The sequence below is a fragment of the Salmo salar genome, chromosome 15 (assembly GCF_965601325.2).
Source record: "Salmo salar chromosome 15, fSalSal1, whole genome shotgun sequence".
Taxonomy (NCBI): Eukaryota; Metazoa; Chordata; class Actinopteri; order Salmoniformes; family Salmonidae; genus Salmo; species Salmo salar.
The window spans coordinates 95,031,001-95,052,526 of record NC_138305.1 but is presented as its reverse complement, the minus strand read 5'-3'; the positions used below and the strand labels follow the sequence as shown (position 1 = coordinate 95,052,526).

Here is a 21,526-nt window from a genome sequence, read left to right as displayed (position 1 = left end):
CGAGGAAATAGAACCCATGGTACTGCCACAGAGTTTCTAAACCCAGAGGAGCCACATCGTGAGAATGTCGTGAACGCTTGCGAAACAGACCAAGCAGGGGTTGGAGAAGTCAATGAGAAAATTCTTCCTTGGTTAATTTTCTCGAAATCTAAAAGGCACAATCTAGATTCAATACAATGTCTTAAGTAGTTGAACATGTTATTACGCCAACCTCGTGGAAATGACAAACTGACACGTTTTAATTTTCGTCAAAAACAACTCTATATCGAAGGAGTGCCTTTGATTTGACGGTTTGCACATGCGCCGTTCTGCGCGAGACGACCGTTAGATCCGATTACGTGTTTCGTTTCTACGAATTTATTTTAATTTTAATAGACAAGTCAGTTAAGAACAAAAATGTATTTTCAACGACGGCCTAAGAACAGTGGAACTGTCTTGTTCAGGGTTTCGATCTTGCAACCTTTCGGTTACTAGTCCAACGCTCTATTCACTAGACTACCTGCCGCCCCAGAATGAGTTTAGCCAAACATTTTTATAACTAACCCTATATGTGGTTTAGCTAGCCAACGTCGCCATGAAATCGCTTACAAGTGTGATAAAGGATTTCTATCGGATAAGCAGTTTCTGCCTATCTTCATACTGTACTGTCTTTCTTATCTCGTTTGTGCCGCGCGCATGCTCAGATGGTGGCCTTGGAGATGTCTAGAAGATTTAGCATTAGCCATAATATAAATAACAAAGCACACCACAGCAAAGGTAAGAAACGTTAACCAACGTTTAAGCAACTTCAACAATAATGTACAATTATGTTAATTTCAGTTGCTTCAGAGAAGTTGTGTAAAAACCATAATAAAAAATTGCAAGCTAGTTAGCCAGGTTAGCGTAACACAATCTGTGACGTAGTTAGTTTGCTAGCAAATTTAAAGGGATACGTTAGCCCTCTAAAATCACATTCTGATGATTTCCACTTGACTTCGCTGTTAACAGTATCCTACTGTTTGTATGACTTTCTATTTATCCACTGAGTTAATTCAGATTTTTTTTAAAGCATAGGCAGATATGGCTAATAGATTTGGTTACATTTCTTTTAGAGGAGGACCATGTTAGATCTCTACCCTCCATGGCCGCACAAACTGAAAATGGGTTTTTACATCTGAAACAGTACCTCAAAGAGATGTCCTCCATGAGACAAGCTTTGAACACAGGCCGTCCCTTGGTAATTTGCTTGAGGGACCAGGTATTTTAGCTACCTACTCAATAGGAATTAATTATCATTCTCTGAGCTCTGTTAAAAGCTTTAACAGTTTTAATGTAACATCACGTTTCTGTATTTATTGTATTTCATAGGATAGACTTCCACCCCTACCAAAGAAAACCTCACCCAGATCTACTAATGACAAGATTGCTGCAGGTAGGCCTATGCTAACATTTGGAATATATCTGACCCTTTACAAGTGGAGAAAGTAGCTGCAACTGTTTGTGTTGTTGACAACTATGTTCTTCCCTTCACTCCCCCTCTTGCTGATAAAGATATAGAATGCACCATGTCAATAAAGCAGCATGCTCCAGCAGAAGAGGAAATATTAAGGTGTGTAAATGATTTTTAACAAATCATATTTTGTATTGCACCAACACTTTCTTAAATGGCCATGTTATAACCACCCTTCAATACCATATTTTACGTTTTATACAGAAGGATAAAATTCAGGAGGGACGAGCACATAATAGAGAAGCTTCAGTGGATCTACAAGATACTTTGTGGCTTAACCAACATGAGGAATAGAGACGTGAAAACACTGGTTAGATTTGCTTTATTTATGGGTGACATTTAGTGTTCATTCATTGTTGTAATAAATGACACAATTGTACAGTGAAGTTGTGTATTTCTCACCAAGTTGCCTCTTACAAGTGGGTATGTGAACATCATCATGAAAGACACAGATAAAACCAATGTTCTTTTGAAGAACTCTCAGAGGTAACCAAACTAAATCAATTTATATCACCTCTTACAATACCCATTGACTTACAAAACTTAAATAGCTAGTGTATGGTAACCTGCTTGATTTAACTGCATTCAAATAAAATACATTTTTTATTTTAATAATTCAGATGTGATTCTATGTTGTCAGGTGTCTGATTCCATTTGCACCTGAGGACATGAACATCAACCCAGACTTGTGGGAGTCATTCATCAATCACCAAGACCAAGGTAGTAAAGTTGTCCACAGATTTTCATGGGAATACCAGTACTATCATTGTTTTTAATGGTTTTTGTTTTTCAGAGCCAAAATCACCCTCCGCTAAGTTTGCTGGGTAAGAAATGTAATACATGCAGTACATTGGTTACAATCCATATGTCATTTAGCAGACGCTCTTACCCAGAGCAACTAGGGTTAAGTGCCTTGCTCAAGGGCACATCGGGAGATGGTTTTACCTAGTCTCAGGGATTCACACCAGCAACCTTTTGGTTACTGTCCCAATACTCTTAACCACTAGGCTACCTGCCACCCCTAATTAATTATGTATTTGCTAACTAAAGTTTAATGGTCAATTCCACCTTAAAACATTGCAGTTGTAAGCCTGTCCAGTTAGGACTCAGAAGGAAGGCAGGTCTAAAGGAGGTAGAGAATGAAACTGGGGACCTACCTCCCTGGCTGAACCTGCTCTTGGATGAGAACAGTTAGTACACAGCCATTTTGATTTGCAGTATAACAAATATATAAGGACCATATAATGACACTTCAGTATAAACGGCATATAACGGTTTACTTGGGTCTGAATGTCAGATTGAAATACTGATATTGACTATTTACTTTCCACAGCCACATATGAGAAGGATCCTCAGAAGTGAGTATCAGTGGCCAGGGTTTAAGACATTAATGAAACATGAGAGAGTAGAATATAGATATTCAATCTTGACATATTTTTTTCAGACCAAAGAACAGACATGATATGCTGGAACGTGTCAGAACAAAGTTCATCGAAATCCAGAGATCTATGAACAATCAGATGGAGACAGACATGTTTGAGAAGAAAATGTAAGCGGTTGTAATGATTCCAATATAGGCCTGTGTAATGTTAGACTTTTCCTCTCATTTCAATATTCTTTTGGGATCAAAACATAAATGCAAGTGAAAACATTTACAGTATAGAGTCAGTATGTTTAATTTGTTTTGTTTAGACACAGAGGGAGAGAATGAGGACTCTCCTGGATGCATTGATGGCCTCAAGGAAGGAGACAAGTCTACCTATGCTTCTCTCCTCCCTAAAACATGAGCTCAGGGAACCAAAATCTGCGCTTTTATTTTGGCGAGTTTCAGTTCTATGTTACCAACTATGTATTATGTGTCACTTGTTCATGGGAAAATTCATGTGAAATACAGTAAATGTTGACATTGGTTGTATTTTAGTTTACTTTTAAAATGTTTACTTAGGTACGAAATCCTGAAGAGCGATGTCTCAGAACTGTCCGATAACAGGGACTTTGAGTACAGGACCATCCTGCAGAAGATCGGCCAATTCCACAACTTATCTCACAAGAAGTTGCCCTACTTAAAGGTAATCATTCCAAATTCTCTGGAAGTGAATAGATTCATGGCAAATCATTTTTGAACACTTGTATCAGTGTATCAGAGTTTGTTTGTGGATTATTAGTGTAAGCCTGACCATTAGTTAAAAAATAAACCCTGTTATTGTTTATAGGAGAAATTTTGTCTCCTTGTTCTCTCTCTGCCATCGAATCAGCTTCTGCAACCAGCCATGCAAGATGCTCTGATGTTCCTCACTGAGAACGTCTTCCAGCTCCTACCCCAACAACTCAAGCACTGGTATCAGTATCTCAAACTGCCCTTTTATGACGCCTCCTGACTCTTAAACTCAAGTCATCCTCAGGGGGCTGCCAGCCAATGGTTGTTATTTTAGTTTAAATTATATTAAATGTAATTTGTTTCAGAAATATGGACACATCAGTCTTGTGTAATTGTTGTACTTAGTCAGGCAAGGAACCGCTCTGAACACTTGTCAGTTTTAAGAGACTTTCTTTAGTTTCACAATTTAAAATATTCAAGACAAATTTACATTCCTTTGAGATATATTAGCATTTTGCCTCTACAGCGTTTATATACAATATCTGCATTGAAATGCATAGTGGTATGAATATAAAGACAATCTACATTACATTTTAACAAAATATTAAGACTATACCAGCATAGTCGAAATCAAATATCACCTTCCATATAGTTCCAGGATAAAAACAAAACTTATTTGAAAAATAATACTGACATTACAACACATTTCAAAGAACTGGATGGTATCCAAAGGAAACAACCCTATCCATTTATCCTAAGTGAGCTGAAAACCTATAGGCTATAGTGTAGAGACATTGCTGCTTAATTCAAGTTTGAAAGAAATAAATGGACCAAAGGAATGCACAAAAAAAAAAAAACGGTTTGCAATGTAAATAATATGCTGTTATTCCTTCTATAATGAGTCTGGTTCATTGAACAAAATAATCAAGCTGTTCTAAGTACACGAAGAATTATCATAATTCTCAACAGCTACTGATATCTATCTAGAACACAGGATAAGAAAATGTTTAGTGCTTGGATTTATCTAAAGTTAACATTTAACAACAACGCTTAAAAATAATGTCATACAGCTAATAGGAGAGGACAAGTCCAGCATATCCTCATAAAGCAAGTACAGGCTACATTACAAAAAGTTATTAAAACAAATGACTGATTTGATGACAGAATATGCATCTCACACATTTGTAACATACAGCATTCTCCAACAAAATATGCTTCCCAATTGCTGAAAGCATCAATATCTTTTGTCAAAGAAGTAATACATGTCATGAACAGCATCTAAGAATTCACAGATGTTTTTAACAGTGACAATAATTCTTGATATCGTCACCCATACCTGTAGGCCTATGTTTTTGAGGCAACATTTCTAAGCATCTCCCATATACTGTAGGTGCATGTTGACAGAAGTGGTTTCACCATTAAGATGAGTGGAGTAATTTAGTGTTAGTCAGTATTGGTATTCTTAGTAGAGATAGTACCTGTAGTACGGCAATTTGAAAGAATGCAATAGTGGTTCTCATTTGTGAAGAACATTTATGAGTTGGGAATCTGAGAGGATTCCTAAAGTCAGGTTCTGAATATGAGGTGGATAGACACACTATTCAAATCTGTAATGATGAAAGTGACTGTTGCACTCTTCAAGTACGACCTCCCAGACATCTCATCCATCCGTGGGCTACCTGAAGGAGTGTCTGAAATGTACACTCCTCCGCTTCAGCTTCTCTGGGTTGTGGGAGGCCATGTGAGAAAACTCTCGGAAGATGTCCAGGTAAGTAGTGTCTCCTGAAAAGGGATAGCAATGTAACAGAGCATTATCGTCAAGAATTGCAATTGAATTGAACTGGTAAATAACAGTAGGCCTGCCATAAAATAAAGTGGAATTTGTGTGAAAAAACATTAAATCGATTGTTCAAAACCTGAAAAAAAGATTTTAAAAATGAGACACTCGATTCTAGATAACACATCAGCAGAGGAACAAACCCATAGTCTAGTCATCATGACTCTAGGCTTCACCCAATCTATTACCAAATTCTCAAGCTTTACTTTTCTGGTGACAATGGCGACCGCCAGTCAAACTCCTTTCTACCCCAAGAAATTCTCAGCTAGACTAATTTAAAAAAGGAGGGAAGAAGAACATTCCAGTCTATGGCTGTGTGTATCTATGATTATTTGGTAATTTATGATCAATGGGCAAATGCGCAGCACACCAAGTACAGGGGCCAATTCACAGGCCTTTCAAATAAACGGTTGAGAACCGATTTATCAAACAAATTGAAAACATTTTATAAAGCGCTGAAACAAGTATAAAAAAAATATATATATATATAAATGGGGCAAACTGGATTGATCATAGAAATAATGTTTGAATCCCTGAGTTGAATGTAGGAGGACAGGTTTTCTAATCTCTGAAAATGTGTGGTATGTTGTTATATCTTCACCCTAGACGTAAGTGGTTGACTCATAAGTGCATTGCCAGTTCAGGTTAATGCAGTTAGTTGCAGTGACAGGGGGAGTGTTAAGTTGCAGTGACAGGGGGCGTGTTAAGTTGCAGTGACAGGGGGAGTGTTAAGTTGCAGTGACAGGGGGAGTGTTAAGTTGTAGTGACAGGGGGAGTGTTAAGTTGCAGTGACAGGGGGAGTGTTAAGTTGTAGTGACAGGGAGAGTGTTAAGTTGTAGTGACGGGGAGTGTTAAGTTGTAGTGACAGGGAGAGTGTTAAGTTGTAGTGACAGGGGGAGTGTTAAGTTGCAGTGACAGGGGGAGTGTTAAGTTGTAGTGACAGGGGGAGTGTTAAGTTGTAGTGACAGGGGGAGTGTTAAGTTGTAGTGACAGGGAGAGTGTTAAGTTGCAGTGACAGGGGGAGTGTTAAGTTGCAGTGACAGGGGGAGTGTTAAGTTGTAGTGACAGGGAGAGTGTTAAGTTGTAGTGACAGGGGGAGTGTTAAGTTGTAGTGACAGAGGGAGTGTTAAAACAGTGCTATAGAAAGAACAGAAGAAATGAAGCAATAAGCAGCGGGAGAAGTTAGGTGTTGAATGAGTCACATCTTCCATTTATTTTCAGTATTTTCTCATTTTAGCAGACATTAGCAAAAGGAAATTAACATAAAGGTAGCAGTAGTGTAAGGTAAAGATACTCAGAGACATGTTCTCTAACAATATACAAACAACATGTACAGAGGTAATTAGTAAAAAAAAAAAAAGAAAGACAATACAGGAAAGTTCAAATTTACATGTTTCAAGCAAGCAGTTTTAAGTGGTAATAATTGTTTAGACTATTTACAGCATAGCAGTCACCTGGTCAACCTATGGTCTAGTCAATCCACTGACTTCGATACACTGTACTGTACAACATGTAAACCTTTAGTGGCTTGATGCAAATCATTGTTCCCCAGATCTTTCATTGAGTCTAATATAATCTACTACTACTCGTTTTGTCATGTACTGCACAGTAGAAGCCAAAACAAGAATGAAATTGAAAGTTTAACAGACATATTCAAAAGTTAAATATTTTTTTACTGCTTACTTATTTTCTGCTCATAAATTACTTGAAGAACGTAATGTGGTCTTTGGCTTGAAGTAAACTCGAGCAACCCAAACGCAATGTAAAAACATCAGTTGTTACTAGCCTACAGCAAGGACAACTAATGTCATTTCCTGATCAAGATGATTTCAGCTCTGGAACATGATGTAAACATGGTTAAGTCAGTAAGCAACTGCACAGTATCAAGGTAAACATGGAGGACTGGTCATCCTCTGACTGTGTACACACAGCAGGTGAAGTGTACACAGGCTGTGCTTACAGTGAGGGAAAAAAGTATTTCATCCCCTGCTGATTTTGTATGTTTGCCAACTGACAAAGAAATGATCAGTCTATAATTGTAATGGTAGGTTTATTTCAACAGTGAGAGACAGAATAACAACAAAAAAATCCTGAAAAACACGTCAAAAATGTTATAAATTGATTTGCATTTTAATGAGGGAAAAGTATTTGACCCCTCTGCAAAACATGATCTTAGTACTTGGTGGCAAAACCCTTGTTGGCAATCAGAGGTCAGACGTTTCTTGTAGTTGGCCACCAGGTTTGCACACATCTCAGGAGGGATTTTGTCCCACTCCTCTTTGCAGATCTTCTCCAAGTCATTAAGGTTTCGAGGCTGACGTTTGGCAACTCGAACCTTCAGCTCCCTTCACAGATTTTCTATGGGATTAAGGTCTGGAGACTGGCTAGGCCACTCCAGGACCTTAATGTGCTTCTTCTTGAGCCACTCCTTTGTTGCCTTGGCCGTGTGTTTTGGGTCATTGTCATGCTGGAATACCCATCCACGACCCATTTTCAATGCCCTGGCTGAGGGAAGGAGGTTCTCACCCAAGATTTGACGGTACATGGCCCCGTCCATCGTCCCTTTGATGCGGTGAAGTTGTCCTGTCCCCTTAGCAGAAAAACACCCCCAAAGCATAATGTTTCCACCTCCATGTTTGACGGTGGGGATGGTGTTCTTGGGGTCATAGGCAGCATTCCTCCTCCTCCAAACACGGCGAGTTGAGTTGATGCCAAAGAGCTCCATTTTGGTCTCATCTGACCACAACACTTTCACCCAGTTGTCCTCTGAATCATTCAGATGTTCATTGGCAAACTTCAGACGGGCATGTATATGTATTCTTGAGCAGGGGACCTTGCGGGCGCTGCAGGATTTCAGTCCTTCACGGCGTAGTGTGTTACCAATTGTTTTCTTGGTGACTATGGTCCCAGCTGCCTTGAGATCATTGACAAGATCCTCCCGTGTAGTTCTGGGCTGATTCCTCACCGTTCTCATGATCATTGCAACTCCACGAGGTGAGATCTTGCATGGAGCTCCAGGCCGAGGGAGATTGACAGTTCTTTTGTGTTTCTTCCATTTGCGAATAATCGCACCAACTGTTGTCACCTTCTCACCAAGCTACTTGGCGATCGTCTTGTAGCCCATTCCAGCCTTGTGTAGGTCTACAATCTTGTCCCTGACATCCTTGGAGAGCTCTTTGGTCTTGGCCATGGTGGAGAGTTTGGAATCTGATTGATTGATTGCTTCTGTGGACAGGTGTCTTTTATACAGGTAACAAGCTGAGATTAGTAGCACTCCCTTTAAGAGTGTGCTCCTAATCTCAGCTCGTTACCTGTATAAAAGACCCCTAGGAGCCAGAAATCTTTCTGATTGAGAGGGGGTGAAATACTTATTTCCCTCATTAAAATGCAAATCAATGTATAAAATTTTTGACATGCGTTTTTCAGAATTTTTGTTGTTGTTATTCTGTCTCTCACGGTTCAAATAAACCTACCATTAAAATTATAGACTGATCATTTCTTTGTCAGTGGGCAAACGTACAAAATCAGCAGGGGATCAAATACCTTTTTCCCTCACAGTACATAACGGGGTATTCTGTTGGTATTCAGGGGACCTAGAAAGTTTTGCATAGACCAAGCTTTCTCTCCTGTTCTAAATGGCCTGTCAAATTCAAATTATGTCTGTATGTTATGGGGTAGTCTATCCAATACATCTGGTTCAGTTTGACAATAGACTACAGATCTAACCCTTACAATGTCTTACTATGTACAGTTCTCATGATTTGGCAGCACATTACACAATTATCATTACACAATATCAAATATTAAACATACACGGATGAATGAAGTAAACAAAACCAACAGGGCTTTGAAAGACTTGGGCAACAGCAACCCATGCACTATTCAAGCAAGAAACCCAGAACACATCTAATACTGTATAGCCATGATACATCAAACATAAGTCAATGTTTGGCAAACATATACAAATACTGTAATACATGTCAGTTTTAATATTATATTAAAAAGGTCCATCTCATTGCAGTTTGTAAGGTTTCTATTATAAGATTGTGGTTGTCTTTTCCAAAAAGAGACATGAAGAAATGACAGTAAAGGTTAAGTGACCTGGTGTGTAAAGCTCAGGAAAATAAAATCTAACAAAATATATCCAGTTTAAAAAAATACCATCTGCATCGTATTGTTCAACATAATACAAGAAATACAGAGTATCTGTATTTAAATTATCATTGCACTATTGCTCTAGGCAGTTCATAAATGTTGGTAAAAACCTACACTAGTAAATTAAAATGCCAAAAATAAATTCAAATCATTGTGGGTAGGAAAAGTGCATAATGTTGCTTTAAAATCCATGTAAAAGCTTTACTTTAAAGTGTCTCCATCAAGACAAGTACAGATTTATGACATATAATCCATATATCATCCAGTCTCAATCGCAGTTATTATTTAGCTTCATTGTTACCCCTTCAAATCACCCCTTTTTAAAAAACCATGCGTGTATTAAAGAACCACCTCATGCCACAACACAGCTGGAGCAGAATTAATACGTTTGTAATAACTGACTAGATACAAAGTCAACGACTTTCAGGCCTTAAAATGAAGGTGTTGAATGTCTGTTTTCATAGTCTACCCTTGACAAGACTACCATATGCTGATCTGGTATTCTTACATAAGCAGGTTGGTTGATGATAGTTACAGTGCATTCTGAAAATATTGAGACCCCTTGACCTTTTCCACATTTTGTTACATTACAGCCTTATTCTAAAATTGATTAAATAAATTATGTCCTTCATCAATCTACACACACTACCTCAATGATAAAGGGAAAATATTTTTTTTGAAATGTTAGCAAATTTATTAAAAATAAAAAACAGATACCTTATTTACATACATTTTCAGACCCTTTGCTATGAGAATCGAAATTGTGCTCAGGTGCATCCTGTTTGCATTGACCATCCTTGAGATGTTTCTACAACATCATTGGAGTCCACCTGTGGTAAATTCAATTGATTGGACATGATTTGGAAAGGCACACACCAAAAATCAAACCATGAGGTGAACGGAATTGTCCGTAGAGCTCTGAGGCAGGATTGTGTTGAGGCACAGATCTGGGCAAGGGTAGAAAAACATTTCTGCAGCTTTGAAGCTCCCCAAGAACACAGTGGCCTCCATCATTCTTAAATGGAAGAAGGTTGGAACCACCAACACCCTTCTTAGAACTGGCCGCCCGGCCAAACTGAGCGGGGAGAAGGGCCTTGGTCAGGGAGGTGACCAAGAACCCGATAGTCACTCTGACAGAGCTCCAGAGTTCCTCTGTGGTGCTCTGAGAACCTTCCAGAAGGACAAAAATCTCTGCAGCACTCCACCAATCAGGCCTTTATGGTAGAGTGGCCAGACGGAAGCCATTCCGCAGTGAAAGGCACATGACAGCCCGCTTGGAGTTTGCCAAAAGGCACCTAAAGACTCTCAAACCATGATAAACAAGATTCTCTGGTCTGATGAAACCAAGATTGAACTCTTTGTCCTGAATGTCAAGCGTCACATCTGGAGGAAACCTGGCACCATCCCTACGGTGAAGCATGGTGGTGGCAGCATCATGCTCTGGGGATGTTTTTCAGCGGCAGGGACTGGGAGACTAGTCAGCATCAAGGGAAAGATTGAACAGAGCAAAGTACAGAGAGATCCTTGATGAAAACCTTCATGCTCCAGGACGCTCCAGGACGCTCAGGACGTCAGACTGGGGTGAAGGTTCACCTTCAAACAGGACAACGACCCTAAACAAGACAACAACCCTAAGCAGCTAAGACAACGCAGGAGTGGCTTCGGGACAAGTCTCTGAATGTCCCTGAGTGGCACAGTCAGAGCCCAGACTTGAACCCAATCAAACATCTCTGGAGAGACCTGTAATTAGCTGTAAAGCGACAATCCCCATCCAACCTGGCAGCGCTTGAGAGGATCTGCAGAGAAGAATGGGAAAAGAATGGGACGCTTGTAGCGTCATACCCAATAAGACTCTAGGCTGTAATCGCTGCCAAAGGTGCTTCAACAAAGTACTGAGTAAAAGTTCTGAATACTTATGTAAATGTGATATTTCCATTTATTTTTTATACATTTGCAAAGAATTCAAAAAACCTGTTTTTGCTTTGTCATTATGGGGTATTGTGTGTAGACTGATGAGGGGGAAAAAATACTTTAATACTTTCCGAATGCACTGTAATGTGCAACATATTGGCCGGATCTGGTCTTTGGTTAGGAGCACACCACCCTACCTTGAAGACCACAAGCAAATACCTCTCCAAATAAATAAAGAGCAGCTGAATTAACTTGGCTTGACATGGGTATAAGTAGGATACAGATGGTATAGTAAAGATGATTTAAATGAACTTATGAAGTCTTATTAAACACTTGGTCCCTAACCATTTGTGGCAAATGATCTAACTCTGAGCAAATATAGCCATGAAGTTAACCGTACAGTTTGGCATCATGACAGAGTTAATAATACTGACATCCTATACGTTGATGAGCCTGAGGGAATAGTAGTTGGTATATTCTGGTGCCGCCTCGTTTGAACAACGTTAGTTAGCCAGAGTACTGGCTAGAACACAGACAGCAGCCTGTGGGGAATCTGATAAAGAAAGGTGTGTTTTGGACAACGTTCCTTCCTGTACAAGATTCCACACAGGGCTGCTACAGTCCTGGTATACGATTGGCTTCCCATCCAACCATCATCTGAAGGGAAAGCTTGATTCATTGGACCAGGACTAGGTATTGTGATTGACTTCTAGCACTCAGCTATGTGGAGACAGATAAACTCTTGTATGCATTTCTTATATTGCTGTTCTGTGGGGCTGCTGGTGGGGTATTGACCTGGCTGGCCGAACGGTCCCTCTGACTCCCGCATCTCCTCATTCATCCTGGCCAGTCGCAACCTTTGGGAAGAAAGGGAAGGGGGAGGAAAGGGAAGGGAAGGAGGGATCGGACACAAACTGTTAGATGGATTCACTCAGACTTCCCAGAGGTGAGGAGCTACAGTAGATCACCATGCTAACCCCTGGTGAGGAGCTACAGTAGATTACCATGCTAACCCCTGGTGAGGAGCTACAGTAGATTACCATGCTAACCCCTGGTGAGGAGCTACAGTAGATTTCCATGCTAACCCCTGGTGAGGAGCTACAGTAGATTACCATGCTAACCCCTGGTGAGGAGCTACAGTAGATTACCATGCTAACCCCTGGTGAGGAGCTACAGTAGATTACCATGCTAACCCCTGGTGAGGAGCTACAGTAGATTACCATGCTAACCCCGGGTGAGGAGCTACAGTAGATTACCATGCTAACCCCGGGTGAGGAGCTACAGTAGATTACCATGCTAACGCCTGGTGAAGAGCTACAGTAGATTACCATGCTAACGCCTGGTGAGGAGCTACAGTAGATTACCATGCTAACCCCTGGTGAGGAGCTACAGTAGATTACCATGCTAACCCCTGGTGAGGAGCTACAGTAGATTACCATGCTAACCCCTGGTGAGGAGCTACAGTAGATTACCATGCTAACGCCTGGTGAGGAGCTACAGTAGATTACCATGCTAACGCCTGGTGAGGAGCTACAGTAGATTACCATGCTAACCCCTGGTGAGGAGCTACAGTAGATTACCATGCTAACCCCTGGTGAGGAGCTACAGTAGATTACCATGCTAACCCCTGGTGAGGAGCTACAGTAGATTACCATGCTAACCCCTGGTCATAATATGTATTTTAAAGGATCGTGTGTAGGTGAAGCTGAGTAAGTTGAGGGACAGGGTGTTGTGTCCCACAAACTCACAAGGTGACGATGTCTGCGTTGGCTGCCTGCACAGCGATACTCAGAGGGTCCTGTCCATCCTCGTCCCCATCGTTCTGCGTGGCTCCTCTCTTCAGGAACAAACACACCTGCCTGTAGAGGGCAGCATGGAGACAGATCAGACATGAACATGTACTGAACGCTCCCACATCAAATCAGCATAAACAAATCTGTACTCAGCATCTTTGTCTTGTATGCTATCTAGTGAACATTTCCATGGACAATGGTGTAGCATGCAAAGCTGATTATTGTTCAGTTATTTTTTACATTGTTCCTCGGGTTAGTGGCTCAAAACAAGACATTGACAATAGTAAGGAAGAGGGAAGCCTTATGCCTTGGCACTACTCACCCTGTGTGTCCCAGATATGTGGCGTGGTGTAGTGGCCCCCTCCCCCTTGCGTCTCTTTGGTTGACGTCAGCTGCATTCTGGAGCAGGAACTCGCAGGCTATCAAGGAGCCCTGGAATGGAATACAAAGGTTCTGAGGCTCTCTCCATGTTTCTAAATAAAGTACAATACAATGTGAGAAGATATTGTGATCATGCATAGACATACTGTATGGATAGATGTATACATTGATGTTTCAGCATAATGCATCCATGTAATTTATTGTGAATGACTAGAACTGCCTTTGCCAGTGTGCCAAGAACACACCTGCCTTTCATTACAATGACTCACCCCAAACACAGCCTGTATGAGTGGGCTCTTGCCATCATCCTCGTCATTGACAGAGTTGATGTCAGCCCCGTGAGCCAGCGCCTCAGCCATGACGGGCAGATTGCGTGCCTGGGAGGCCTTGTAGAGCAGCGCCCCAGGGTGGAGCTCACGCCCATCCTCTGGGTCCGACTGGGCCTCGGGCTCCGGCTCCATCTCAGCCTCTCCGCTTGAGTCCTCCGACACCTCACACTCTGCAGAGAGAGAAGGAGCAGAGTTACAACTACAATTCAATATTAAATACAGCTTCATTTATGCTCTCAAGGGCAAATAAGGATGACTGAGATCAATTATCAGGTTTTCTGAAAATGGCAGTTCAATACTAAATATGATGGCTGAACCTATGTTGAACATTTCATTTTCCATCCCATCCTTTACAGGTATGCATTTCTCTTCTTACCCTCCTCTGTGACACTGTCAACCACTGAGCCGAACACCAGGATGTCTGTGCTGCCGTCTGTACTGCCGCCCAGGCCACTGTCACTGCTCAGACCTGCAGGGCCAAAAGGAGCCAAGCCAGGGACACGTTAGTCACTGTTGCTTCTAGCTATTTCACTTTGCACACTGCATAAAGGATTCAAGTATCTCTGTGGTTTAGAGTGTAGTGTCTATATATTAGATGGGTAGAGAACTTACTACGAGGTCCAGATCCTGTGTCGAAGTAAGAAAAGAGATTGTCCAGCTCGTCTGGACAAAACAGTGACTCTCGTCGGAACTTTCTCTCTAGAGCTGAAGCGGCTGTAAAGCACAACGAGGGAATGTTTAAATGTACTGGGTTGTCATTGTCAACTTTTGGTTTAGCACTACTAGGAATATGGATACATAGAGAAAATAAGGAAGGTATCCTTCCTCTAGTGCCAGGAGAGCTATTAGGGTATGAAGGGGTTAAACAAAGGCCTCATACCTTTTAAAGGGTTAATAAATTGTGTTATGATAAACTGTAAGGTCTCCTCTCAGGAGACTTCTGTTTGTGTGTTAACAACTGTTTTGAGTGTTGTGCCCTTCAGACACTATCAGAAGGCGGAAACCGCCTACGTTCATACTCCTCCTGTCTGGGCCCCACCTGGCTGAGGTTCTGAGAATACGACTGGTTTTCTGAGAACACAAGGCTGCAGCAGGCCTGATGAAAACCAGCCACCTGTCAGAAGATGCTCAGACTCGTTCACCTTGTTATGACCCTATACTTGTGATGAAAGGTCAAGTTTCGGCCAAACCCCCTTCTGAGATTTGAATTGCTGTAGTGGGGAGGTTAGATTTATTAAAATGTTGTTGCCAGGGAAACGTACGCAAGGAGGACTGGGGAGGCTATATAAGCTATAGGATGTCTTAGACACTTTGCAGAACCTGGGGAGAGCTATCATATATTGTACTCTGTACTAACTTCTGCCTACAATTGTATTACTAAAGGAGAATTGTAATACTTAAACAAAGAGTCCGTGTTTTCTTTCTACTACCAATATATATACACGTTTGATAATTATATAGACCTGATCATCTGTTGAAGCAATTGACCAACAGGTACCTGAGGAGAGGGTGGCAGGGGAGGCGCCGCCCGGCTCCTGACGGTATTTCCGTCGGGTCTTAGGCACTGTGGTGGCGCTGTTGTGTCTCTGCCACTTCTTCACACTCCACCGGCGCTCCGTCTTCTGTCCACCGTTCACAAGCACCTCTGTGGCCCCCAACTTCTTCAGGAACTTCTTCTCCACATACTTTGATTTGATCCACGCCTCCTTCTGCTGCCTGTAAGGGATAATAGGAAATAGGCATTCAGTGTTACATACTGTACCAGTGAGGACATTCCCAGTCTAATGAAAATGACTAGATCCCAGTCTCCTTTAGTGGGTAATCGGGATATTCACAGGTGAAACCAGGTAGAGGCATTTAAATGCTGTGTGTGTGGCAGTCCTTACCTGGAACTTGAGGGCCCTGGTTTCTTCAGGCCCTGCTCCTCACATGCTCCCTCATAGATGTGGTTGATGACACTGTTTCCCAGCTCACACATCAGCTTTAGTAACTCAGGTTCCCATGAGTCCAACGTTAGAGAGCGCACCTTGGAACAGTGAACCCCCAAACTCCTGTAACAGAGACACATGAGAAGTGACATTTGGAAAGTCTTCAAGCGTTGGCATTTGAATCACATCAGGGGCGGAAATCCCAGGGGGGACGGGGGGGACACGACCCCCTCATCCTGGGAAAAATATGATTTGTCCCCCCCAATATATCACTGTAAACATAACTATGTAATTTAAATAATATTAATAATACGCAATGAAAGCAATTGTGCTGATTATAGACACATAATAGCTCGTTTTTAAGTTTCAAAAGATTGCACCCCCCCACCCTTTGCCTCACAATGGTTTGATGCACTGCCAGTTCCTTAGTTGGCAAGGTAACAGACGGTTCGTATCTACTGTCTGAAAGACACTCAATGAACGAAACTGAGGTGAGGTTAATCCAGTCAATCGCGCCATAGCAATGTTTTGTTTTATGTTGGCAGGGTACACACACATCCTAGCTGAATTTGCAGAGCTAGCGCGCAAACATTAACTATTAAGCTAGCTAGTACCTATTCCATTTATGTGGCGTCGTCAAAGATGGAATCTTTGCTATCGTCAATTTATTCCAAGATCAGCATGCATGTAAATTAGTGCTTCAAAGTCCCTGTGATAAGGTTAGTGATAAACTGAAGTCCAAACTGAACAGAACTACACTCTCTTCTACCATTGTCTTAAATATATTTAATGGTCTCGTTGCAAAAGCTAAATTGTCGCAAGGGAACTTTTATTTATTTATTTTATTTCACCTTTATTTAACCCGGGTAGCAAAGATTATAGCAAACACCACTGAAACGGAATTGGTGCTCGCTAGCTTTGCAAATTCAGCTATTGTTGGAAACCAGCCAATATGAAACAAACGATTAAAATGACAAAAGGTTGCAGCATATGTTGTGTAAATGGTGAACTCATACAGCTGTCAACTCTTGTCACTGCAATCCGTTTCACATTTGCTAGCTACCTTTTAGATCGAAGCCCATATAGAATGATAGAAGATAAGATGGTAGAAGCCCATCTTCTACTGTAAATAACCTGCACACAGTGTGTGTGTGTGTTTGTGTGTGTGTGTGTGTGTATGTGTGTGTGTGTGTGTGTGTGTGTGTGTGTGTGTAGCCAGCCAGGTAGAAAAATGGCAGAAAAAAGACGGACATCAGAGTATTTTTCAGTACACCAAAACGCAAAGTAAGAACCCTAGTAGCCTAATATCTCAAAGACTAGTTGATAAAATGTTCATAAGAAAGAAATGAAATTCTAATGGAAATGTTTCACAATGATGTCATTAGGCAGAGCAGGCAACAGATGGCACACAGACAGCAGAGTTGGGGACAGATATGCAGGGACAGACTGGCAGAGACAGGGAGTCTCAGGTAAGTTTGTTGAGTCTTTGTTTGGCAACATTATGAAAGGTTCTCCATTTTTTTGACTTGTAAAATAGGAACATAATTGGAAAATGCCATGGATACCCCCACTCTCAACTTAAACTGGTGACTGAACTAAGATTTGTTAAAGGCAATGGTATTGCTGTTGTGATTAGTTGTGTAGTTTTGGGTACCGGTAGTTAGGAGTACGGCAAACACCTTATTTCTTTGGTTCCTCAATATACATTTACCATATTACAACGTAGGCTATGTGTTACAGCATTACTTTTGGTGTCCCCCTCAGGAATTGCTCTTGAGAAAATTTCATGTAATTGTCCCCTCCAAAGTTGATATCAGATTTTCGCCCCTGAATCACATATGTATTCAAGTTCCATGGCTGGAATTATTACTGGGTAGAACGCATTTTAAGTTAGTGTTGTTGACAACACTTGGCCCATATTGTTTCCTAGCTTTGCTTGTAATAACATTAAGGCAGACGTAACAGGCTCCCTTAATAAGCAACACTGGAAGCTCCATGACAGTTCTGTTTCAAATTGTCTTATACTGTGACATGGGATGAATAGCTGCAAAATGGGTTTCAAATCACTCAGGCGTTATCCCCAGGGAAACAGAGTAGCTGCCCTCAATGTCATGCAAATCACCGCTCCACCAACAAAGCCCTCTGGTATCCAGGCAACTGCAGTGCGCCATGCCAAAAAAAAGACTGTGCCAGACAGTCTGTGTGTATTCCTCCTCCTCCTAATGGGAGAAGCCTCATGTGTTCTCATCTCACCACTAGAAGAAGACAGGCTATCTGACAGAAACAGATCATGAATATTTAACAGATGGTCCAGAAGAGGCGGTGATTACATACTGATAGCATTGATCTTTGCTGCATCTCTGCAGTAAACAGTCAAACTTTCCCCATCTAGCCTAATGCTAGTGTGTTGCAGCTACAATGTATGCAGTGCTGGAGTGAACCCTCGAGCTACGGTATTAAGGACATTAGAAATAGGAACCTTTATCTTGCTTCGGCCTGATTGCTAATCGGGTGTGGTTCAACAATTACGTACTTTCACCATAAAAGGGATGCCATTCTAGTTTATAAACATAAGTGTCTCAGTTCTGCGGTGCTTCTCTTCTAACTCCCATCCTGTTTACTCACGCAATGAGCTCTCCCAATCAAACACAGCCTGATCCAATAAGCGGTGTTAAGCAGCCTGGCCACACAGTAATCCAAGCAGAGGTGTGGCTGAACGTGCCTATGCAGGCAGATGACATGGTAAGGCTAAGACACCCTTTAGGCCATTGGCACTCTCATATTCTCAGATCCAAGAGACCGGCACATGTTCTGGAACACAGAGTCACAAATGACCCCTCAGTCACCCTGTGGTAGTGGAACTATCTGCTACTCCATCCTCCACTGGTTTACAACCACAAGTGCTTTAGGATAGTCCACGGTCCATAATACAGTAGACTATGTCTAGCCAGTGAAGTATGCCTTTATGTACTCTCTTAAAGACGAGCTAAGCAAGAGACTTTGGGTATGGCTCATGAGACTAGGCTTTACAGATACAGACAGTATCTGTGGATGCCAGAGCAGGATGCCCTCCATAGAGGCAGACCTTACCTGTGGATGCCGGAGCACTCGATGCAGAGCAGGATGCCCAGGTTGATGGAGGCCCAGTGCGGGTCGGCCTGGCCACAGTCACAGCAATACTCATTGCCCGGGAGACACTGTATACGATGCAGGATGGTCTCCCCCCTGACACAGCGTTCCCGAGGCTCGCTGGCCGAGTCCATACTGCTGACGGAAGGTGAGGCTGTCCTATCCAGACACTATTGGTGGGAAGACAGACATGGTAAACTAAGAGAGGCAAGCATCATTCTCTGAGGCATGACAGTCTTGATTTATCTCACAGGTGATAACTGTATCCCTTCATGCAAACGTATAAGCTTATAAATGACATCTGTCATGATGTAAAAGATGTCTAGATTAAAGAAAAGTTAAGAGAATATTAGCATTTGTTTGACAGTTAGGTCTGTAACTAGATGGACCAACTGACCTCGATGTAGTGGTAGTCTGGGCTCTCCCTGTATGCTGAGGCAATGCTGGCCTGCACTGCTTGGATCCAGGCTAGCCGAAGCTTCTCTGACTCCGCCTGCAGCATACAGCTCCTGTAGAATGGAAAGACAACCCCATATTACAGCACACAGTCTCTCAACAGTACAAAACTATAGCCCCTTGCCCTCTTAGAAGAAGGAGAACACTTTATTTGCCATATTATTGGCCATTTTCTTAAGATTTTACCTAAAGGGATTTACATCAATTTAACTGTGTAAGGAAAATTCCTTGGAACAAAGGTGAATTTATTTAGTTAATTCCATAATATAAGGGCACTAAGAAGAACATACTTGTTGGGGGAGACAACCTCGAAGCAGAACCTCCTCTCAATGTCCTCACAGGGCTTGACAGAGCACAGCCTGAGGTCCTCCACCACCACCGTCAGGGAATCCTATTGGTCAGTAACAGTGAAAAAGGCCCGGTCAGTCAATCAGTTGAATTATTCATCATACCAACATTATGCCCACTGTGTCCTTGAGTGAGATGTGTTGTTTGGATTTCAAAGTCCCTCAGTTGACCACCTTTTCCTATTTAATCCAATGTGCTGAAGCTCATACGGGTACACTGACGCTCACATTCTATATCCCACTATGGATTGATGTGAGGGTCTATATGAGGGCGTAGGAAGAGTCTTTTGGGACAGGACTCTGAGGAGTAATAAGCTATCCTATAACAGTCCTCTGCCCTAATGCAGTCAGTGTTGACAGAGGGAGTGTTGTATTTCGCCAATATAGATCACAGTGACTTTCAGAGTAGCTCTATACCCCATTAAAGTTGCACGTAACCTCTTACCCCCTCCCCCCCCAAGGGACCCAGACTAGGATGGTAGCTAGTGGATATGTGGACTTGCCTTCAGCTTCTTCTGATAGACCAGCTGACTGTTCTGGATGGAGAACCACCGCCTGAGAGAGAGAGAGAGAGAGAGAGAGAGAGAGAGAAATGAATAAAACATGCATGATAAATGGATATCCTTCTTCCATTAGAAGGTGCTGACCTGCCGAGTTGAAATAATGTCCCTCTACTCTCTAGCCACCACAGTGGTCGGGATGAGTATAAGCGCATGTGAACGAGCTTTTCCTTTCCCTTGAGCTACACTATATAGCAGAGAGTAATTCACAACACGTGTGGTTTGGCTCACATCTAACCTCTTTAGAGGGCTGCACTGTCAGGAAACAAGACAAATGGAGTAATACATTGTAACGCCCTCGTAGAGAGCATCAGTGGGCGAACCGCCGACGGGGAGAAATAGCCTGGAGTTGTAATGGATTGAGTGTTTCCACAGGCAGTAAACTATTCCCCACGACGTGAAGTCAATGCTAGCAAGTATGGCCAAGTATGGTTTCCTAGGGAATAGACTCTACTTACTGAAATAATCTGGGATAAGTATTTATTTAGTTCGCTATCTATGGTATGTCTACAGAAAATCCACAAAACATACCATTGTCAAGATAGAATTCAAATCAAAATGCTTTGACCACAATACACTAATATAGTATGCTTCGAAGCCAGAGTGTAGCTGGCTTATGGAGAGTTACTGATCAGTTGTCTACTTACCTGTTCCACGTCTTAAAGGCGTTGCTGGCTCGCTTAAACAAGTACCCCTCCATCACCACGCCATTGGGCGCGTCCACGTTGAACAACTCTGCCTTTGAGTCGTCATACGAGAAGTCCTGTCAGAGAAGAGAGAGTGAAGTTGTTCATGCTACCACTCACCATAGGAAGAAGAAACAGTCAGTGTGACTAATAATGTCCCCGTCAGTGAGGGGACATATAGGAGCGTGACAGTGACTGGAGATTCTCTTTCTTGAACTACACTGGACAAAAATATAAACGCAACATGTGAAGTGTTGGTCTCATTTTTCATGAGCTGAAATAAAAAAATCCCAGAAATTTTCCATACGCACAAAAACCTTATTTCTCTCAAATTTTGTGCACAAATTTGTTTACATCCCTGTCATTTCTCCTTTGCCAAGAACAATCCATCCACCTGACATGTGTGGCATATCAAGAAGCTGATTAA

At 41.9% G+C, this 21,526-nt stretch overlaps 2 protein-coding genes across 3 annotated transcripts in view; one reads left to right on the top strand and one right to left on the bottom strand.

Annotated features, from left to right (window-relative positions):
* Positions 1-237: 237 nt before the first annotated feature.
* On the top strand, positions 238-6,793 carry LOC106572561 (uncharacterized). Of its 2 annotated transcripts, XM_082962175.1 has the most exons (14): positions 238-756; positions 1,092-1,216; positions 1,348-1,411; positions 1,531-1,588; positions 1,694-1,799; positions 1,896-1,975; positions 2,130-2,209; positions 2,283-2,313; positions 2,573-2,679; positions 2,823-2,847; positions 2,934-3,038; positions 3,182-3,309; positions 3,435-3,558; positions 3,745-6,793. In XM_082962175.1, exons 1-12 carry the CDS (start codon positions 684-686, stop codon positions 3,198-3,200), a joined length of 873 nt encoding a protein of 290 aa, XP_082818301.1. In that variant the 5' UTR covers positions 238-683; the 3' UTR covers positions 3,201-3,309; positions 3,435-3,558; positions 3,745-6,793. The 2 variants fall into 2 exon arrangements, with proteins under 2 accessions (XP_082818301.1, XP_082818302.1); XM_082962176.1 differs by lacking the exons at positions 2,823-2,847; positions 2,934-3,038; positions 3,182-3,309; positions 3,435-3,558; positions 3,745-6,793 and having other exon boundaries at positions 479-756; positions 1,092-1,237; positions 2,573-2,684.
* The window catches only part of LOC106572560 (arf-GAP with coiled-coil, ANK repeat and PH domain-containing protein 3), a 116,212-nt gene continuing 96,481 nt past the window's right edge, over positions 1,796-21,526 (bottom strand). Inside the window, exons 11-24 of the mRNA XM_082962177.1 lie at positions 21,061-21,176; positions 20,357-20,408; positions 19,797-19,897; positions 19,448-19,559; positions 19,012-19,220; positions 15,880-16,044; positions 15,492-15,709; positions 14,606-14,707; positions 14,370-14,462; positions 13,934-14,163; positions 13,606-13,715; positions 13,239-13,349; positions 12,286-12,347; positions 1,796-5,369 (exon numbers count right to left, since the gene is read on the bottom strand). Coding sequence (XP_082818303.1) covers positions 5,263-5,369; positions 12,286-12,347; positions 13,239-13,349; positions 13,606-13,715; positions 13,934-14,163; positions 14,370-14,462; positions 14,606-14,707; positions 15,492-15,709; positions 15,880-16,044; positions 19,012-19,220; positions 19,448-19,559; positions 19,797-19,897; positions 20,357-20,408; positions 21,061-21,176 — 1,788 coding nt within the window. The 3' untranslated portion in view covers positions 1,796-5,262. The remainder of the gene's footprint in view (positions 5,370-12,285; positions 12,348-13,238; positions 13,350-13,605; positions 13,716-13,933; positions 14,164-14,369; positions 14,463-14,605; positions 14,708-15,491; positions 15,710-15,879; positions 16,045-19,011; positions 19,221-19,447; positions 19,560-19,796; positions 19,898-20,356; positions 20,409-21,060; positions 21,177-21,526) is intronic.